We start from the raw sequence: 19485 nt of genomic DNA, 5'->3' as shown, positions 1-19485 counted from the left end.
CTCCTACCTCCACCCCTCAGGGCTCGGGTCTCTGCACTTAGAATCTCCCCTCCCCCAAATCCCTGCAGAGATTCCTTCCAACCCCCTTTAGACCCGCTGAGTTCCCCTTTCCCCCCTCCACCCCGCGGAGCTCGGTTATCTCCTCTTAGCATCTCCCCTCCCCCACCCCCAGAGGGATTCCGCTCCCCGGGGCTGGCGGGGGCGTTGTCCCTACTCCGGGCTGCATCTCATTTTCCTCCCTCCCCACTCCCGATCTCCCCTCTGGAGGGATTCCCGCCCCTCCCCCCTCGTCTCCCTCTGGGATTTCCCCCTTTCTCCTTCCCTCCCCCATCCTCCCCCGGCGGGGCTCCCCCCAGCCCCGTGACTCCCCGGGGCCGTCGGGGTTTTCCTCACTCGCCCACGTGGGGCTCCGTGGAAAGGTCGCGGCCTACGTCTGGCCCCTGGGTTACCTCCCCACCCGGTTCCCAGGCCCCGGGGTGCAGGGCAGAGGTGAGAAGGTGTTGCACGGGCTCCGCGAGCCCACCCCGCAGACTCGGCGCGGGAAGACTGAGGCTGGAGTTCAGGCTGGGCCGCGCTCCCAGTTCCCTGCCCCGGGCCAGGGGAGTCACCGCGCCTGCGAGTTCAGGGGAAAAGGAGGTGGCGGGCCAGGCCTCACAGTTTCGGTTTAGAGGCAAAATGCAGCAGCGTGCCAAGCCCAGCTGGGCCGGGAGCACGACTTCCTGGGGTATTTTTCTGCTTGTTGGTTTTAGTTTGGGGAAAGAAAAAAAAAATCTTTTTTTCTTTAGTGCAGTGCAGAGGCCCACCCTGGGAGGGAGAAGGCCTGGGTGGGTGGGGGTTGCTCTCTGGGGGATCCCCGAAGCTCTTCCTGCAACGCCCAAGCCCAGGGGCAGCTCTGAGCTCCAAGCCCACCTCGCTGTGTGGTCGAGGTGGCCCATTGACCTCTCTGGACCTGGGCTGCGGTGGCAGCCGGGCGGGCAGGGGCTGCAGCCAGCCCCCAGGGGTGCGTCTATTACGTGCCCAGAGTTTGGGGTTGGCTCAGCGAGTAACAGCGGCGGCACGACGGCCAGGTTTCGTAATAAACCGGTCTTTTAATTGCTCGGGGGCAGGAGGAGGGGAGAAGAAAAAAAAAGAGGCAAAGATTTGTTGGACTTAGGTGGCGCCGGTTGCAGAGAGAAGAGGCACTGTTTTTGCAAGGAGCCTGGAGCAGCTAACTCGGACTTAAGTAACACTTCCTGGTGAGCCTGCAGGAGGTGGCGTGGGCGGCGCCAGTGCTGTTGGAGCGCAGGGGAGGTGGAGGTCCTGGTCCCGCACTGAGGCCGGCGGTAAATACACAAGAACCCAGAAGCTTTAACAATTTATTACAAGGCCATCATAGTAGAAGTAAAAATATATGTATCTGTAAGCTTCCCATCTTTCTTTCACCGATTCAAGTAACAAGTGCAAGTAACAAAATAGATTGTCTATTTAGTTTGCAGACTGGGAGTTCGCCGGTAGAGAGCAACATAGCCCTGTCTCCCAAGTCCCAAAGTACTGTCCTGGCCAGGGTGCGGACCCTCGGCCCACCAAGGCCCGTTTGCACATGTCAGCTCTGGTCTCAAGGAGGGGGGCGGGTACCATCAGTCCCACCCCACCCCTGAAGTGTGCAGTCTCGGCCCTCCTGTGGGGGGGGGCACAGCTCCCCCACTCCAGCTTCTGCTCTGTCGCCAGGCCTGAGCTCCAGGGTCCCCTCTCTTGCTGGCCTGGGTCCCATCTTCTCCTCACACGGTGGCCGCTGCTGGCGCTGCTCCAGCCCCGGCGCCCTGGGGTGGCCGCGCACTCCCTCTCCTGTCTTCAGCCTCCAACGATCCTGCCCCCGACGGTCTCATAGGTTGGGTTGTTTGGGGGGGTTCTGGGAGGGAGGGGGAATCAAATATTTATTTTATCGTGTTTTTTGGCAGCAACAGGTTCTGACGCCGGGCAGGGTCTCAGCGCTCCTGGAGGGGGATGTAGGGGACCCACTGGTTGTTCTCCCTGCTCTCTTCGCAGTAACTGGCAACCTCCACCAGGCCGTGGCTTTTCCAGGCGTCTGTGTGAGGGTTCTGTGGGAAGGCGAGGAGACGGGGTTCAGCGGTAGCCCCAGGAGTGGCTGGGGAGCCCCCCTCTCCCAGGGCCCCTTTGGGGAAAGCAGGCTGGCTCAAAATAGCTCGCTGGGTGACTAAGGCCCCGAGACCCGGCCGGCTGCCCACGGGGACATGCCGAGCATGGCTGAGCGCTGAGCTGGTGCAGACCGGCCAGCTCGACTTTGTTGACAAACACGGGCCCAGGTGCCGGGGTAGGGAGGGGGCGGGGCGGGGCCGAGGCCCAGCTCACCGTGACCAGGAGGCAGTGCAGGTCCCGGGCCTCGGTGGTGCCCTGGGTCTCGGCCGGCTCGCCCAGCAGCTGTGCCAGGCGCTGCATTCCTGACACCCGCACGATGTCAATGTCGTTGTCACAGCAAAAAGACTGGATGAGCGTGAAGTGGATCTGCAGGGCGATGTCGTCCTCCTCCTCCTCGTCAATAGCCAGGAGGCACAGGACCACGCTGTCAGGGTCCCTGAGGAGCCAGAGTGGGATGGTGGGTCAGCTGGGGACTGGGGAGGGGCCACCGTTACGGCGGGGAGTTTGCAAAAGCAAAGAGAAACCGCAGGTGCGCAAGGGATCGCGTCTGCATGCAGATAAATGGTGGGGGAGAAGACATTCGGTTCAAAAGATGGCGGGGTAAGGCAGGGGCACAGACGCGGTGACTGCCTGCAGATGATGCCGCACCGGGATACTGCAGCCTCCACCCCTCAAAAAAAATAAGGCAGAAAGACCCTCGACCCACAGCAGTAGGGACACTTGGGGGTGTCCCAGCCCCATGCAAGAGAGGGATGCAGCAAGGAGCGTGCGGAGCGGAGATCCCCACTCGCGCCCAGCCCGGTGCCGGGGTCTCACTTACACATTCATCAGCTTGGCCGACTCGTACACCCCCACGGTGAGGCGGTCCTGGCGCTGCGCAGCCACCAGCAGCTCCTCCACCGCGGCGCTCACCGTCTGCATCCTGGGGCCAAGGGAGACGGGGGTCACGCCGGGCCGGCCACGGGGCGCTCCGGTCCCCGCCCGGCCCGGCCGACCTCAGGCGGCGGGGGCCCCGCTACTTACTTCTGCGCCGCGTTGTCGCACGCCACGAGCTCTTCCAGTGTCATGTTGCAGTTATAATCCACAGTGGAAAACAGCCCCACGACAGTTCCAAGGGAGAAAATGCAAAGTCCGAGGCCGGAGAGCCCAAAGCCTTCCTACGGAACCCAATCGTTCGTCAAGACCTTCGGAAGGCAGCGAAATCCTCCCCAAATAAGGCGGAAAAAAATTGCAAGTGCCTCAGCAAGGATAATCCAGGGAACTGCAAAGTCTGACGTCCTCGGCTTCAGCGACCTTAGCGCGCGGCTGCCGGCGCCGCCATTTATAGACTTGTACAAACAGGGGCGTGGCCCCGGTGGTTCATCCGCCCCTCCTATTGGAGAAAAAACAAAGGCGAGAGAAACCCGCGCTGCAGTTGGCCGGCGGCGGGGAGGGGGCGGAGCGCCGCGAGGGGGCGCCCCACGTGGGGGCGAGAGCCGGGAGGAGGGCGCGGGGCGGGGGGGGAGGGAGCCGGGGGAGCTTGAGTGCCAGAAAAGAAAAAAAAAAGCAGAAGTTTTCTCCTGATTTCCCGGCAGCCGCGCCGCGTTTCGGGGCGCGCGCGGGATTTCCAGCGCGCGAGGCGGCCCGGATTTTCGGGGGGGCCTGGAAACCCCGGAGAGTCCCCGGCCCGCGCCTTTCCAGGTTCTGCTGGGGTTTTGCACGGAGATGGAGTACGGTTTGCAGCCTGATCCCTTCTAGGTGGTGGTGGCGGGAGTCTCCCCAGGCTTCAGGGACCCCAGACCCTGGGTGGCTTTACTTTCTGGGCCTCTGTGTCCCTATCTGTCCAATGGGAATGCAGCGCTGGCCTCTTTGGATTGCAGTGAGTCCTAAATAAAATGAGGGGTGCATGGTAAGCGTTTAACAAGAGGTGGTGGTCGCTGGAGGCCGCCTCGAGGTACCCAGAAACGGGGGCTGCAAAGCCTAGGGCCGGGACCGGTCGCCCCTCCCCACCCGCCGCGAGTTTCAGGGTGGGGCGCGCGTGGGAGGCGCAGGTGGCTCGGCCTCGTGGGCTCCGCGCCCCCTGCAGGCGCCTCGCGTTGCAAGGTTCTGACCGCACGTCCGCCTCGCACCTGACCGTGGGGGGAAATCGAGGCCCGGGAGAAGCGAGGGGAACCGGTTCCTGCGTGCGTCGCGCGCTGCCACCTGGGCGCGCTTGCAATGGTGGTCGCCGCCTTTATTTCCTCCCTCCGGAGCGGGCGCTGAACGTACCTAGCGCCCACTGGGCACCAGGCTCCCCGTTATCACGGTTCATTTAACCCCCAAGGACGCGGGAAGCAGGGGCTACTCTCATCTGCAGGATGCAAAAGGGGAAACTGAGGCTTGGTGAGGCCTCCACTCTCTCAAGCCCCCGGTTATTTCGTGCTGGAGCCACACGTGTGCGCCAGCCACGGCCGCACGCTGGGACGGCCGCCAGCCTCGCCATCTCCCCTGGTAAGCAGTTCACGAGCCAGGCGGGCAGGCCCGCGTGGGACTGGCTACCACGGCCGAACGGGGGCTCCTGATGACTCACAGCTGCGCCCCCTCCCCCGCCAGCCTGGGGTCTGGCCTCCGCCCCGCGGCTCAGTTCCCCCAGCTCCCGGGCTCGCTGTCCCGCTGACGCATCGCGCCGCCTCCGCGCCGCCCACCGTGGGGGCGCGAAATGTCCCGGGGGCTGAGGGGCGCAGCGGCGCCACCTGGTGGCCGCGCGAGGTCCCTGCGCCCGCAGCGCCGGAAGGGACAGACCGGCGAGGGCGGGGTGAGGAGGAGAAGGACAGGGACTGGGGTGGCAATTGCAATATTTTAAATACGCAATATTTTATATGTGAAACATGTATTTAATAACTTTATAGTTGCAATATTTTTTTAAAATCAACTAAACTACTTCCCAGGGGTGCCTGCTTTTGTTTTTTTAATTTGGTTGTGCTGGGTCTTAGTTGCAGCTCAAGGGCTACTTAGTTGCGGCTCCAGGGCTCCCTAGTTGCCGCACGTGGTCTCCCCAGTTGCTGCATGCGACCTCTTAGCTGCAGCATGCACGTGGGATCCAGTTCCCTGACCAGGGATTGAATCCGGGCGCCCTGCATTGAGAGCGTGGAGACCCAGCCACTGTGCCACCAGGGAAGTCCCCTGGTTTTTTTTTTAATGATAAAATATACACGATATTCATCATTTCGATCACTTGTAAGTATACCGGTCAGTGGAATTAAATACGTTCACGATGCTGGGTAACAATCATCGTGATCCTGACCCAAACCTTTTCTATCATCCCCAGAGTAAACTCTTGGGAATTAGACATGAATTGCCCCCAACTCCTGACACCCACCATTCTACTTTCTGTCTCTATAAATTTGATCCTTTAGAGACCTCCTGTAAATGAAATCATACTGTATTCATCCTTTGGCGTGTTATTTTACTGAACATAGTGTCCTCAAGCTTCATCCATGTTGTTCATCCATGTGTGTGTCTGCATTGACTTCTTTCTGAGGCTGAATAATATTAGGCTGTAGGGAGGAGTCACATTTAGTTTATCCATTCATCCGTTGATGGACACATGGGTTGTTTCCACCATTTGGCTGTTGTGGACGCCGTTTTTGTCAACAAAGTTTTATTGGAGCAAAGGGCAGGGTGTAGGGTGAGGGGAGTGAGGTATTCACCGCTGACACACATTTTAAGGGAATGCCACAAAACTCAGTCATCAAGATAAACAGTATTATAGGGACTTCCCTGGTGGTCCAGTGGTTAGGGCTCTGAGCTTCCACTGCAGGGGGCACGGGTTTGATCCCTGGTCGGGGAACTAAGATACCACAAGCTGCATGGTGTGGCCAAAAAAATAAAAAGATATTTTTTATTTTAAAAATTTATGCCAAAATAGCCCCACCCATGATGAGCAAAAATGAAGGTTTTATATACAGACACCATCTGACAGGGTCGGGGGTGGAGGGCAGGGAGGTGAGTTGTGCACATGCAAGGTCAGATCCTGTCTTTATTTGCAGTTTTGATCTTTTATTCATCATGGATTTTTTGGTATTGATTTTGACTTTTGAAAATATTGCATTAAAATATTTATCTTGAGGATTGAGTTCTGGGCACCCCCTTAAATTTTGCTCCTAAGGTGAGTGCAGCCCTAAGAATGTCCCTGTCTGCTCCTAGGAGAGAGAGGTGACCCTGTTTACCGGGGAACCCTCACCACCCTCATGGAGAACATGTGAGTTGGCAACTTCCCCAGCCAGGAAACCGGGCATATCTGCACCCGCGTTGCAAATGAGATCCCTTGTCTTTAGAATTGATAAACCTAAGCGCTTTAAAATTTAATTTTGCATTGCATTCAAGATACGCATAACAGCAAACTTTTCTTGAGCATTTACTACGTGCTTAGCCTTTTGTAAGCAGTTTCTCCTTTGATGCCCATGAAGCAGCACTTGTGTGAAGGTTGCAAGTTTATAGGGGGTGGAATAGAGACTCAGGAAGATGGTGCTGTTCATCCAAAGGCATGGAGCTCAGAGTTGTCCAAGGATATTCCAAGATACTCCAGCTATTCCAAAAGGCAGGGGTTAGGACGGGATGTTTGGAGTCTAGAGGAAAAGAGAGGGAAATTGGGGGTCGCAAAATTTAAAGGGGCACCAAAACCTTGCTCATCAAGATAATCTTTTTCTCTCATTTTTTATCAAGCTAGAAATCACATACCATAAAATCCACCTTTTTCCAAAAAATATATTTATTTATTTATGGCTGCATCGGGCCCTTGTCGCCACGCGCAGATGCTCTCCAGTTGTGGCGAGCAGGGGCCACTCTTAGCCGCGGTACGCGGGCCTCTCACTGCAGTGGCCTCCCCCGTTGCAGAGCACCAGCTCCAGGTGCTCAGGCCTCAGTAGTTGTGGCATGCGGGCTCAGTAGCTGTGGCTTGCAGGCTCTAGAGCGCAGGCTCAGTCGTTGTGGCACACAGGCCCAGTTGCCCTGCGGCACACGGGATCCTCCTGGACGAGGGCTCGAACCCATGTCCCCTGCATTGGCAGGCGGACTCCCAACCACTGTGCCAACAGGGAAGTCCCAAATCCACCCTTTTAGAGGCTCTAGTTCAGTGGGTTTCTGTAGAGTCACAAGTTTGTGCAATCATCACCACTAATCCAGAATGAGATAAATATATTTTTTCCTTTTCTTTTTCTGGCTGAGCCATGTGGCTGGTGGGCTCTTAGTTCGCCGACCAGGGATTGAACCTGGGCCCTCAGCAGTGAAAGCACAGAGTCCTAACCACTGGACCGCCAGGGAATTCCCGAGGTAAATTTTTTTTAATGTGATAGTTTAAATCATAATGCACGCCAAAACACCCATGATGAATGGAATATTAAAATTTCCCATCAAGACAGGGTCAGTGACAGTCCCTTACCAAGCCATGTTGGAGCCCCAGACGAAAGGAAAACAGTATGATTGATCCTGTCTTGATTTCAAATTTTGATAATGTAGTCAGCATGGATTTTTTTGCATTAAAAAATTTTTTTTAAATATTGCATTGAAATATGATTTTTCATTGTGACTGAGCTTTGACCTCACCCTCGTTCTGGCCCTGCTTCTTGGGACCCGGCCTTTAACCCCCCACCACAAGCAAACCCGGGAGACAGGAGTGATGTTACCAGGGGACAGAGGGGAAACCAAGTGTCTAGGAGGTTGGGGCATTGGTTTTGCCTTGGGGGGTGGATCAGGGTTCTCTCCCAGCATGGCAGCTGGAATGCTGCAGGGTTAGGAGTCCCAGGGCTGGGGAAGGACATTTGAGAGGTGAGTGCAGAGCTGGAGGCCCCTTTGCATCATAGGAGGTGTTATGGACCAAAAGTTTATGTCCCCAAAATCCATATGCTGAGGCCCTAACCCCCATGGGATGGTGTTTGGAGGCAGGCCCTTTGGGAGGGGATGAGGGTTAGGTGAGGTCGTGAGGGTGCCCCCCTGCCCCCCCGGTAGGATTTGTGTCCTTGTAAGGAGAGCAAGAGAGACCAGAGCTCTCCCTGCCATATGAGCTCACAGTGAGACCAGGAAGCAGGCCCTCACCAGGAACTGGCCACGCCGGCACCCTGATCGTGGGCCTCCCGCTTCCAGGGCGGTGAGGAATCATGTCTGTGGTTTAAGCCCCAGACTGTGGTGTTCTGTTATGGTTACTCAAGCCAGCTAAGACAGGAGGGGTGTGAGGGGCAGGGATGAGGAAAACGGGGGCTCAGGCCAGGGGTCGGGGGTGACCAAGGAGACTTCTGACTGCCTGGCTTTGAATCCCCTCCTGACCAGCTACATGAACTCGGGCATGGCATCCCGCGCACGAGACCCCTGTGCCTCAGTTTCCCCCTCTGCAAAATGGAAATAACAGCGTTATCTAGGAATGCCCTGAGCACAAAATGCATTCAATCTGGTCCACACTTAGGAGAGGGCTCTGTGCGTGGTAACTGCCCTCTGAATGGGGGAATTAGGGACTTCCCTGGCAGTCCATTGGTTAAGACTCTGAGCTCCCAATGCAGGGGGCACAGGTTTGATTCCTAGCTGGGGGACTAAGATCCTGCATGCCGCATGGCATGGCCAAAAGATAAAATAAAACAAAACTTTAAAAATAAATAAATGGGGGATTCAGGAGTTGATTGAAGGCCTACTGGGTGCTGATTCAGCGCTGGGGGGGGTGGTAACGCAACTACTTCAGGTGGAGTAGTCAGGGTGGGCTTCTCTGAGGAGGTGACATTTGAGCTGAGACCTGAGTGATATAAAGAAGCCAGACCGGGGAGGCTGTGAAGGGAGAGGGCTCTGGGCACAGCACATGCAAAGGCCCTGAGGTGGGGCCACACCTGGCACAGGCGAGGATCCCTGAGGAGTTCCGGATGGCTGGAGCAGAGTGACTGGGGGGAGGAGAGAGGAGATCAGGAAGGTGGGCTTTGGGGGCTGCAGGTGGGGTCTGGATTCGACCTGGGGTCAAAATAGCAAAGGAAGCCTTTGGCAAGCTTGAAGCAGGGGAGGGACTGGCCTCTGACATCATTTTTTTTTTTTTTTTTTTTCAAAGATGAACAAGACATGATTCTGGTCCCCAAGGAGAGGCTTCTGGGTGGAGGTGAGTCATCATCTGAACTTCTAGACGTTGGGAAGACAGGATGTGCTGGGAGGAGGTGGAAACAACACACACCAGGTGGCAGAGATGTCAAGGGCAAAGCTGAGGAGGCGGGGAGGCCGGGGTCACTTATGGGGATACTGAGGAGGACGGCGGTGGGGCAGGAGTGGGGGAAGCAGCCACAGCAGGAGGAGGCCGGGATGTCTGTGACTGTGACGTCCGGGGGAGGGGCTTGGTAGAGGCATCTCTGCTCTGAGGTCAAGCTTGCCTGATTCAAATCCCACTCCATCCCTCATAAGCTGTGTGTCCTTGGGTTGGTGACCTAACCTCTCTGAAACTCCCTCCTTTCCTGGGAAAATCAGGTTGTCAAAAGGCTTACAAAAACCCACGTACAGCACTCACCTTGAAAGCCACTTGAAGCCACGCCCTCCCTCCCCGGACGTCAGTGCCCCCCATAGCCGGCTCTCCCTGCAGTACCCAGAGGGATCCCTCCAAAACCATCTGCTCACCCTCCGAACAAAGCCCCAGTGGAAACCCATTCCCGCTGTTCTCTGAATGTGCCCGCATGGTCTTACCCCAAGGCCTTTGCCCTTGCCAGTTCCTCTCCCTGAGCACCCTCCCCTGCCCGTGCCAGCTTGCCATGTCCCCCTCTCAGTGCCACTTCCCCTGGCCACCTGTGAAACGTTTCACGCCCCCACCCACATTTCGACTCCCCCTTTTTTCCTTAGCACACAACACTGTCTAACATACTATGCCTATTCTTATTCATCCGAATCATTCCGTGCCTTCACTCAAGTGTTGGCTTCACCAAGCAGGAGTTGCCATCTGTTTTGCTCGGCATGGTGTTCGTAGTATACAGTAGGTGCTCAATAAATAGGTTCTGGTCGAATGTCTGAATGAGACCCCAGCAACCGGCTGAGGGGCTCGGCATTACGTTAAAAGATGCATTTTGGGGAGTTCCCTGGTGGTCTAGTGGTTAGGATTCCGGGCTCTCACTGCCATGGCCCGGGTTCAATCCCTGGTTGGGAAACAGATCCCTCAAGCCGCGCAGAGCAGCCCAAAAAAAATGCATTTTTTAAAAAAGGAAAAAGCATGATTCTCACGTGAATATCCCATCGATGTGCGTCAGAGAGTGCATGGAACTCGTAAATAATGAAGGGACATGTAAGATGTCTTCTAGGCCATCCGGTGGCTGAAATGAATTTGTTTAGTCAATGCAAAATGGATACAGGACACCACCTAGAGGGGTGGGATAGGGAGGGTGGGAGGGAGACGCCACAGGAAGGAGATATGGGGATATATGTATATGTATAGATGATTCACTTTGTTATAAAGCAGAAACTAACACACCACTGTAAAGCAGTTATACTCCAATAAAGATGTTAAAAAAAAACAAAAACAAAACAAAACAAAATGATACAGGGCGATCATCATTTTTCCATCAGATAATTTACAGTTCTATGGATGCATGGAGTTTAGCCCATTATTTGCTTAGAAGACATGGTTCCCATAAGACAAGCCCCACTTCAGACACCATCTGTCAGCTGGGGCCCTTGGGACCACCTTCACTTGGACCAGCTGACTACAGATTTGGGGTCCCCATAATTATCCTCGGGTTCCATAATTCACCAAAATGACTCAGAACCAGCAAAGCGCTCAATGTACGGTTAGAGTGTAATAGTCTCCTAACCAACATGTTGGCAGGGCTGTTTCCTCCTGGAGGTTCTGAGGGGGAATCTGTCTCAGGCCCCTCTGGTGGCTGCCTGTGGACCTTGGCTTGTGGACACATCCCTCCAGCCCCTGCCTCCATCTTTACCTGGCCTTCTCACATGGCCTCACCTCTCTGTATCCAAATCTCCCTCTTCTTACAAGGACACCAGGCATTGGACGAGGGCCCACTCTGATCCAGGATGACCTCACCTTTTTTTTGACTGTGCCACCTAGCTTGTGGGATCTTAGTTCCTGGACCAGGGATTGAACCCGTGTCCCCTGCAGTGGAAGCACAGAGTCCTAACTACTGGACTGCCCGGGAAGTCCCCAGGATGACCTCATCTCAGTTGAACCAATTATACCTGCAAAGACCCAGTTTCCAAACAAGGTCCCATTGACAGATTCCAGGTGGGGTGTGAATTTGGGGGGACACTATTCACCCCAATACAGACAGTGAAGATTTGGGGCTCCCAGATTGGAGGGGTACAAGACGTGCAGCCAGGTCAGCCACCTAGAGTGAAGGGCTGTGAGTTGCCCTGCATGGGGTGCAGAAGGGGTCGGAGGTGGGACTAACTTCACACCCTCTCTCTTCCCCGATAACTAATCCATCAACTTTGGCCCCCAGACAGATCTCAAATCGATCCCCCCGCTCCATCCCTTGGTGCACCACCAGCAAGCCCACCCCTAGTATTTTTGGGACCCATTACAAGAATTCAAGAGGGCTGCACAACCCATGGCTAAGGGCTCAACAATTATACACCAAGTAACACACTGCCGAACAAAATAGAACTATCCTCCCACCTGACAAAGTCTCCAGTGGATTAAAGATGGCAGCATCAGGACCACAGTGAGATACTGCTTCACACACACTGGGATGGTTACGGTCAAAAGAGAGATAAAAACACACGTTGGGAGGATGTGGAGATACTGGAAGCCGCGTGCACTGCTGGTCGGAATGAAAAACGGTGCAGCCACTTCCCTCCGCTTTATCTGGGTTGGGTCTGTGATGGCCTTGACCCGTGCAGTGTGAGGGAGGTGACACTGCCAGCCACGTCACTTAGCTTCAGGAGGACGGCAGGTACTGTCCTGCTCTCAGGGAGTCCTGAGATATCTCATAGGAAGTTTGTGCTGCATCAGTGGGCCCTGGAGAGACCCTGAGTCTACACAGAAAGGGAGAGGGGCTGGCGAGGCACCAGACCGACCACAGAAAGAACCCAGAGCCCCTAGCACCGTTGCCAGCTGGACACCAAGCAGGGCCCCCTGTCAACCCCACATGGGACAGAAGAAGCGCCCTTCTGAGCCCCACCTGCATTCCCAACCCATGAAATCATGAGACATAGTAAAGTTTGGGGGTAGTTTGTTGCACAGCAACAGATTAGAATTGAAACCTGCAAAGCCTCCTGGCAAGTCCGGTTCACATGTAGAACTCTCAGACTCCTGGCAGTTCTGCCCTGGAATGTGGCAGTGTGGGCAGAGCTGGACCCAAGCTGGTGGCCTGCTGCCTCTGTTTTGAGGGTCTCAACATCCCAGGGTTGGTCCTGTATTGTGAAGGTCCTCACCTGCACACGGAGGGCACCTCAGCTCACAGATCCACACCCCACAAAACAGCTGCCTTCTGCCACCCCTGGGTCCTGGGAGTGTACAGACTGGGGGCACTGCCTGCCTTGGGGGAAAGCACCCGGGCTTGGAAACAGGGGATTCCTGAGTGCTGGGTACTGGAGCGAGGCCTGGAAAAGGAGGTGTGGGGAGAGGTCCAGAAAGGGGACAGGCGGGCTCTAAGTGAGGCACTGACCCCAGCCCAGGCCACTGCAGTCCCTCACCTCAGTGACTTCTCAGCATCCTCTCCACCTGTGCTGGCCAGGCAACTACAGCAGCCTGAGGCTACTGCACCCTTGAAATGTAGCCAGAGCCACTGAGTAACCGCATTTCGAATTGAATTTCATTTTAATTAATTAAAACCCACAAACAGAAGTGATGTAAAATACTTTTTCGTTAAAGACAACTTTATTTTTTCCTTAAACCACTGAAAATTTAGCACCCAAGTTGTGATAGGCTGTGAGTATGAAAAACACACTGGATTTCAAAGACTTGGTGTGGAAAAAAGAGTGGAAAATATCTCCTCAATAATTTGGTTAATTATTGGAAAAGAATATGAAAAAGAAGGAATTCCCAGGCCTCCCTGGTGGCACAGTGGTTGGAAGTCCGCCTGCCGATGCAGGGGACGCGGGTTCGTGCCCTGGTCCGGGAAGATCCCACATTCCGTGGAGCGGCTGGGCCCGTGAGCCATGGCCACTGAGCCTGCGCGTCCGGAGCCTGCGCTCCGCAACGGGAGAGGCCACAACAGTGAGAGGCCCGCGTATTGCAACAAAAAAAAAAAAAAAAAAAAAAAAAGAAGGAATTCCCTGGGGGTCCAGTGGTTAGGACTCGGTGCTTTCACTGCCGAGGGCCTGGGTTCGATACCTGGTACCTGGTCGGGGAACTAAGATCCCACAAGCCTCGCACTGCAGCCAAAAAAAAAAAAAGAATATATATATTTATAGCTGAGGGACTTCCCTGGTGGCGCAGTGGTTAATAATCCGCCTGCCAGTGCAGGGGACACGGGTTCGAGCCCTGGTCTGGGAAGATCCCACATGCCGCGGAGCAACTAAGCCCGTGTGCCACAACTACTGAGCCTATGCTCTAGAGCCCACGAGCCACAACTACTGAGCACGTGCGCCACAGCTACTGAAGCCCGCGCGCCTAGAGCCGGTGCCCGTCAACAAGAGAAGCCACCGCAGTGAGAAGCCTGCGCACCGCAACGAAGAGTAGCCCCCACTCGCCGCAACTAGAGAAAGCCCACACGCAGCAACGAAGACCCAATGCAGCCAAAATAAATAAAAATAAATTAATTATATAACTGAATAACTTTGTTGTAAAGCAGAAATTAACACAACATTGTAAATTAACTATACTTCAATAAAATAAAAAAGTAATTTGTGTATGTCGAATACAATATTGGTTAGAATATTTTGGGTATGTAAGGTTAAGTAAAACATTAAAAATTAGGGACTTCCCTGGTGGTCCAGTGGTTAAGACTCCACGCTGCCAATGCAGGGGGCACGGGTTCCATCGCACATGCTGAGCGCGGCCAAAAGATTTAAAAAAAAAAAAAATTGAGATATATTGACATAACCTTGTGTAAGTTTCACATGTTGATTTGATACATTTATATGTTGCAACGTGATTACCACGAGCAGTTAATACCTCTATCCGGTCACATAATTATTGCGTAATTATCGTTTCTTTTTTGTGGTGGGCTATTCTGTTTCTATTGGAACCATGTTGTTCTCCACAGCAGTCTGAGGGAGGTTGTTTTTTTCACTTTTGAAACACAAAATACATCAAACACACAAAGAGCGTCCATAATTTATGCGTGCAGCTAAGAATAGAGACATTCACAACCGCCCAGCTTTCAAAACACAACCACTATGCTGACTTCTGGGTTAATCACGTCCCCACTTTTCCCTTCAATTCTCTAACATGTGTAGCACACTGAACTAACGTATCAGCTAGTTTAGCTGGGTTTCGAATTTTATAAAAACGGAAGCATACTGTAGATATTCTTCTGCACTTCGCTTTTCTTGCGTGATCTTATGTTTGGGAGGTCATTCTGGGTGTTAGTTTTCCACTGCTGTATAATATTCCACTGCGTGAGTCTAAACAAAGGTGTCGGTGTGTTCTTTCTTTTGTGTGTGTCCTTTTTTTTTTTTTTTACATCCTTATTGGAGTATCATTGCTTTACAATGGTGTGTTAGTTTCTGCTTGTGTCCTTTTTTTATTTTAAAAAAATTTTTTTGTTGAACTACAGTTAATTGACAATGTTGTGTTAGTCTCAAGTGTACAGCAGAGTGATTCAGTTATACATATATATATTCTTTTTCAGATTCTTTTGCATTATAGGTTACTACAAGATACTGAGTATAGTTCCCACTGGTCTATATGGGATATCTGGGCCATTTTCATTTTTTGTTTCCCTATTACAACAAACAGTGAGGGTTTCAAAACCCAAATCAAATCCTCTCTTACATGATAGGGAACCAAGACAGCCCCTGGATAATGGCCAGCAAGGACATGAATCCTTCCAAGATCAGTACAAATGCCCTTGGGAGTCGACCCTGCCCCAGGGACGCCTTGTCTGCAGCATCATAAAGCCTGGAGCCAGCCCACCCAGCTAAGCCCCACCCCGCTTCCCAACCTGTGGAAACTGAGGTAAGAAACATGAGTGGCTTTAAGCTACTGTGTTTTGTTACCCAGCACTAGATGACTAATACACGGGTGTTACACGTGTTTCCTTCTCTAATACTGTACTTGTCTCCACCCACTGGAAATTCTTATTTCTTGCCATGTCCACCATCCTGGAGTGTGATTTTGTGCTGGCTGGTCCCTCTCCCTGGGAGGCTTCTCCCCACCTGTTCACCTGGTTGGTCCCCTCCTTCTCTTCGAGTCCTTGCTCAAATGCCATCTTCTCCAAGAGGCCCACCCTGTTTAAAAATGCACTCCCCCTCGGGCTTCCCTGGTGGCGCAGTGCTTGAGAGTCCGCTTGCCAATGCAGGGGACACGGGTTCGTGCCCCGGTCTGGGAAGATCCCACATGCCGCGGAGCGGCTGGGCCCGTGAGCCATGGCCGCTGAGCCTGCACGTCCGGAGCCTGTGCTCTGCAACGGGAGAGGCCACAGCAGTGAGAGGCCCGCGTACCGCAAGAAAAAAAAAAATGCACCCCCTAGCTCACATGCTCCCAAGCCCCTCACCCTGCTTTTTCCATCCCCCCCCCACCTTATTATATTCTAACATGCCATAAAATTCACTTATTCATTAGGTATCTGTTTCCTCTGTCTTCCTAGTTCATCCTTGTCAGCTTCCCAAGCGCAGGGATCTTTGTTTTGGACATTGATACAGCCCCAGTGCCTGACAGGCGGAGATGGCAATCAGTGTTTGTTTCTTTGGCCACACCACGGGGCATCTGGAACTTCCCTGACTAGGGATCGAACCCGTGCCCCCTGCAGTGGAAGCGGGGAGTCTTAACCACTGGACGACCAGGGAAGTCCCAATATTTGTTGATTTCATTATTCCGGAACCCATTTAACAAACAGCTGTCCCTCCGGCCCCAGCTCTCTCCTTGCCCCCAGATTTCAGGGTTCCAGCCCCAGATTCCTGAGCTCTGATCCTAGATTCCAGGTTTAGCCTCCAGGCTCAGGAACTGGGGTTCCAGAACCGCCCTCCTCCGGGCTCTGGAATCAGTGCCCTCCAGATCCAGGGTCCGGAATCCCAGCTCCCCAAAACAGGCTCCCGAATCAGGGTGCCCAAAATTCAGGCTCTGGAATCTCTGCCCCCCCCAGATCTGGAATCCACAGCCCCCCAGATCCAGGCTCTGGAATGAGCCCTCCCCCACCCAGTCCAGACTCCAGAATCCGCGGTCGCTCAGATCCAGGCGCCGGAATTCGGGATCAAGGCTCGCGATCCGGGCTGGGAGCCGTTTCGCTGAGATTTTGAAAAATCTGGCGCCAAACTCCGGCGCGGAGCTTGGGCGGCGGCGCAAAGGGGGAGGGATAGGGGAATGGGGAAGGGATGGGGGAGGGAGAGGGGACAGGGCCTGGCCGGACCTTCTCGGGTTCTGTGATTTCTCGCCCACCGCCCGCACCCTCCACCCTCAAAGCAGGCAGCAATTAGCCATTAACTTTTCTAGCGCCCTGGAATCAGAGGGTCGTGGGTTCGAACCCCGCTTCGTCCCGCCCCTGCAGGGGTTCCCGGGACAGGTCCCCGGATCGCCCCGTGCCTCAGTTTCCCGTCCTGGAAACGGGCCGAGCGCCACCCCTCGCCGCCGCGTGTCGCGCCTGGGGAGCCCGCGGAGTGCCCAGGCCTCGGGCTCCGGCGTGGGGAGGGGGTCTGGCCGCAGCTGTCGCCGCCCCGCCCGTTCAGCGCCAAAATTTGAAAATTGCCAACGCCTCCCAAACTGAACAAGGGGAGTGGACGCTCCGGCCGCACCCACGGGAAGCGCAGGGCTTTCTGGGAGTTGGAGTCCGGCCCCCAGGGGGGTCCGCGATTGGGGGGTGCGGAGGGCTCGCGGCACAGGTTAGGGCGGAGAGTAGGGGCGCAGCCGCGGAAAGGGGGGTTGGGGAGGATGGGGCGCGGGGAACAGCATTCCTGGAGGAGGGAACAGCACAGGCAAAGACCTGGAGACGGATGGGGCACCCACGTGCCAAGAGGGGCCAGCTCGGTGGGCGGCCTGTGGGACCCTGCAGGGTCTTGAATGGCAGGCTCCTGGGTGGCCCGGGGCGGTCGTCAGCGGGACCTGTGATGGGGAGGGGGTTGCAGCTAAGTCTGGGGGTGGAGGGGAGGAAAGATGACCCCATGCCACCCCCAAACCCAAACCCCCATCATTTTTCTCCCCTCGGGCCCCCACCTCCTGTAGTATCACTTACCCCTATTTTGCTTTAAACGCCCTCACGTTGTACCAACTGTGTTTTGCATTCGGTGTTCCTACTGTTATGAGGGAAAGGCGACGACATACGGTCCCCAAGTACAAGCTAGTTTTTGAGAGGCTAGTCACAGCCTAGCCAGGGACTCGTGCCTGCCTGGGTGCTGGGGCAGGGCAGGGGGCTTTGCTTCTGGCAAGAGGGGAATGTGCGTGAGTATCAGGATTCAAGACAGGAGAAAAAAAAAAAGGCTTCCCTGGTGGCGCAGTGGTTAAGAATCCCCCTGCTAATGCAGGGGACATGGGTTCGAGCCCTGGTCCGGGAAGATCCCACATGCCGCTGAGCAACTAAGCCCATGCGCCACAACTACTGAGCCTGTGCTCTACAGCCCACCACAACTACTGAGCCGGCGCGCCACAACTACTGAAACCCGCGCACCTAGAGCCCGTGCTCCGCAACAAGAGAAGCCACCGCAGTGAGAAGCCCGCGCACCGCAACGAAGGGTAGCCCCCGCTTGCCGCAACTAGAGAAAGCCCGCGCGCAGCGGGGAGGCCGTCCCACCCCACACCCCAGAGGGCTGGTAAAGGAATCCAAGTTCTCAGTGTGTGATTTGCTGGGGTCCCCGAGGAAGGCTGTTTGCACCAAGTCCCCCGAGGTGAGATGTAAGGGGGGGTGGCCGTTCTCAGGGCAGAAAGAACAGCGGTGCAAGTTCCAGGGTTAGAGGAAGGAAGTGGTTCTCCACTGAGGGTGATTTTGTCCCCTCGGTGACATGTGGCAACATCTGGGGACATTTTTGGTTGTCTGGATCGGAGGGTGTGGTGGTGCTGCTGGCATCAGGTGGCCGGGGTGGGGGGAGCCCAGTGATGCCACCTGACATCCTACAATGAACAGGATGGTCCTCCCACAGAGAGTGATGGGGCCCAAATGTCCACAGAGCCGAGTTGGACAGACCCTGCTGTATCATTTTGCCTCTTCTAGGCATTTTATATGAGTGGACGCATATGCTGTGTGACCTTTTGTGTCTGGCTTTTTTTTTTTTTTCGGGTGAAGTAGAAAAGAATAGCTTTATTGCTTTGCTAGGCAAAGGGGGACACAGTGGGCTCGCACCCGCCAAAAACTGTGTGTCCCAACCTGGGGGAATTTGGTGAGGAGTTTTTATAGCAATAGTTCAAGGGGGGGTGCTGCTGATAAGGATTAGGGTGTGTGAAGGGCCTGTGCTCCTTTAATCTGGGCTCAGGTGGTCCCTTGATGAGCTTCTCAAGGTTACCAAACTGTGACCTTCTCTCTGGAACATCTTCCATCTGGTGGGGGGTTTTGTGCTGGTCTCAGTACTTAATGAAGCTCAGGTTCTTGATGTCTTGTCACAGAAAGAATTCAGTGAGGGACAAAACGATAGGTAAGAAGTGGATTTATTTAGAGAGAAACACACTCCACAGACGGAGTGTGGGCCATCTCGAAGGCAAGAGAGGCCTGTGTCTGCCTCCTTTCACTGAACATTTTTTTTAAAAAATGGAGGTATAGGGCTTCCCTGGTGGCGCAGTGGTTGAGAGTCCGCCTGCCGTTGCAGGGGACGCGGGTTCGTGTCCCGGTCCGGGAAGATCCCACATGCCGCGGAGCGGTTGGGCCCGTGAGCCATGGCTGCTGAGCCTGCGCGTCCGGAGCCTGTGCTCTGCAACGGGAGAGGCCGCAACAGTGAGAGGCCTGCGTACCCCTCCCCCCCAAAAAAATGGAGGTATAATTGACATAACATTATATTAGTTTCAGGTGTACAAACTAATGATTCGATATTTGTATATCCTGGGAAACGATCACCACCATAAGTCTAGGTGACATCCGTCACCACAAATAGTTACAGGGTTTTTTCTCATATGATGAGAATTTTTAAGATCTACTCTTTTAGCAACTTTCAAATATGCAATATAGTATTATTAACTACCGTCACCATGCTGCCCATTACATCCCCATGATATTTATTTTATAACTGGAAATGTGTACTCTTTGACCCCCTTCACCCACTTCATACCCCACACCCACAGACACCAATCTGTTCTCTGTTCATATGAGCTTGGGCTGTACACATGAAACTAACACAACATTGTAAATC

The 19485-nt window shown here is 54.4% G+C and overlaps 1 protein-coding gene and 1 long non-coding RNA gene across 2 annotated transcripts; one reads left to right on the top strand and one right to left on the bottom strand.

Annotated features, from left to right (window-relative positions):
* Positions 1 to 1341: 1341 nt before the first annotated feature.
* On the bottom strand, positions 1342 to 3433 carry GADD45B (growth arrest and DNA damage inducible beta). The gene is made up of 4 exons (XM_030845506.2): positions 3160 to 3433; positions 2957 to 3058; positions 2350 to 2572; positions 1342 to 2078 (listed from the first exon to the last, which is right to left on the bottom strand). The coding sequence occupies exons 1-4, from the start codon at positions 3201 to 3203 to the stop codon at positions 1965 to 1967; spliced, it is 483 nt and encodes a 160-aa protein (XP_030701366.1). The 5' UTR covers positions 3204 to 3433; the 3' UTR covers positions 1342 to 1964.
* Positions 3434 to 3705: 272 nt separating this feature from the next.
* Positions 3706 to 15173, top strand: LOC138842634 (uncharacterized). Its single transcript, XR_011377364.1, has 3 exons — positions 3706 to 3845; positions 9176 to 9223; positions 15003 to 15173. It is a non-coding gene; the product is annotated as an uncharacterized lncRNA (long non-coding RNA).
* Positions 15174 to 19485: the final 4312 nt, after the last annotated feature.

This window comes from Globicephala melas, chromosome 3 (assembly GCF_963455315.2).
Source record: "Globicephala melas chromosome 3, mGloMel1.2, whole genome shotgun sequence".
Classification (NCBI taxonomy): Eukaryota; Metazoa; Chordata; class Mammalia; order Artiodactyla; family Delphinidae; genus Globicephala; species Globicephala melas.
The sequence above is the reverse complement of the archived record's forward strand: the minus strand, read 5'-3'. Positions and strand labels throughout refer to the sequence as shown.

Excerpts from the sequence above, each read along its gene's own strand:
- GADD45B (XM_030845506.2), bottom strand. The coding sequence starts at position 3,203 with ATGACACTGGAAGAGCTCGTGGCGTGCGACAACGCGGCGCAGAA. Across the intron at positions 3,059-3,159 it reads TGCGACAACGCGGCGCAGAA|GATGCAGACGGTGAGCGCCG; the intron begins GTAAGTAGCGGG and ends CCTTGGCCCCAG. Across the intron at positions 2,079-2,349 it reads TGCACTGCCTCCTGGTCACG|AACCCTCACACAGACGCCTG; the intron begins GTGAGCTGGGCC and ends GCCTTCCCACAG.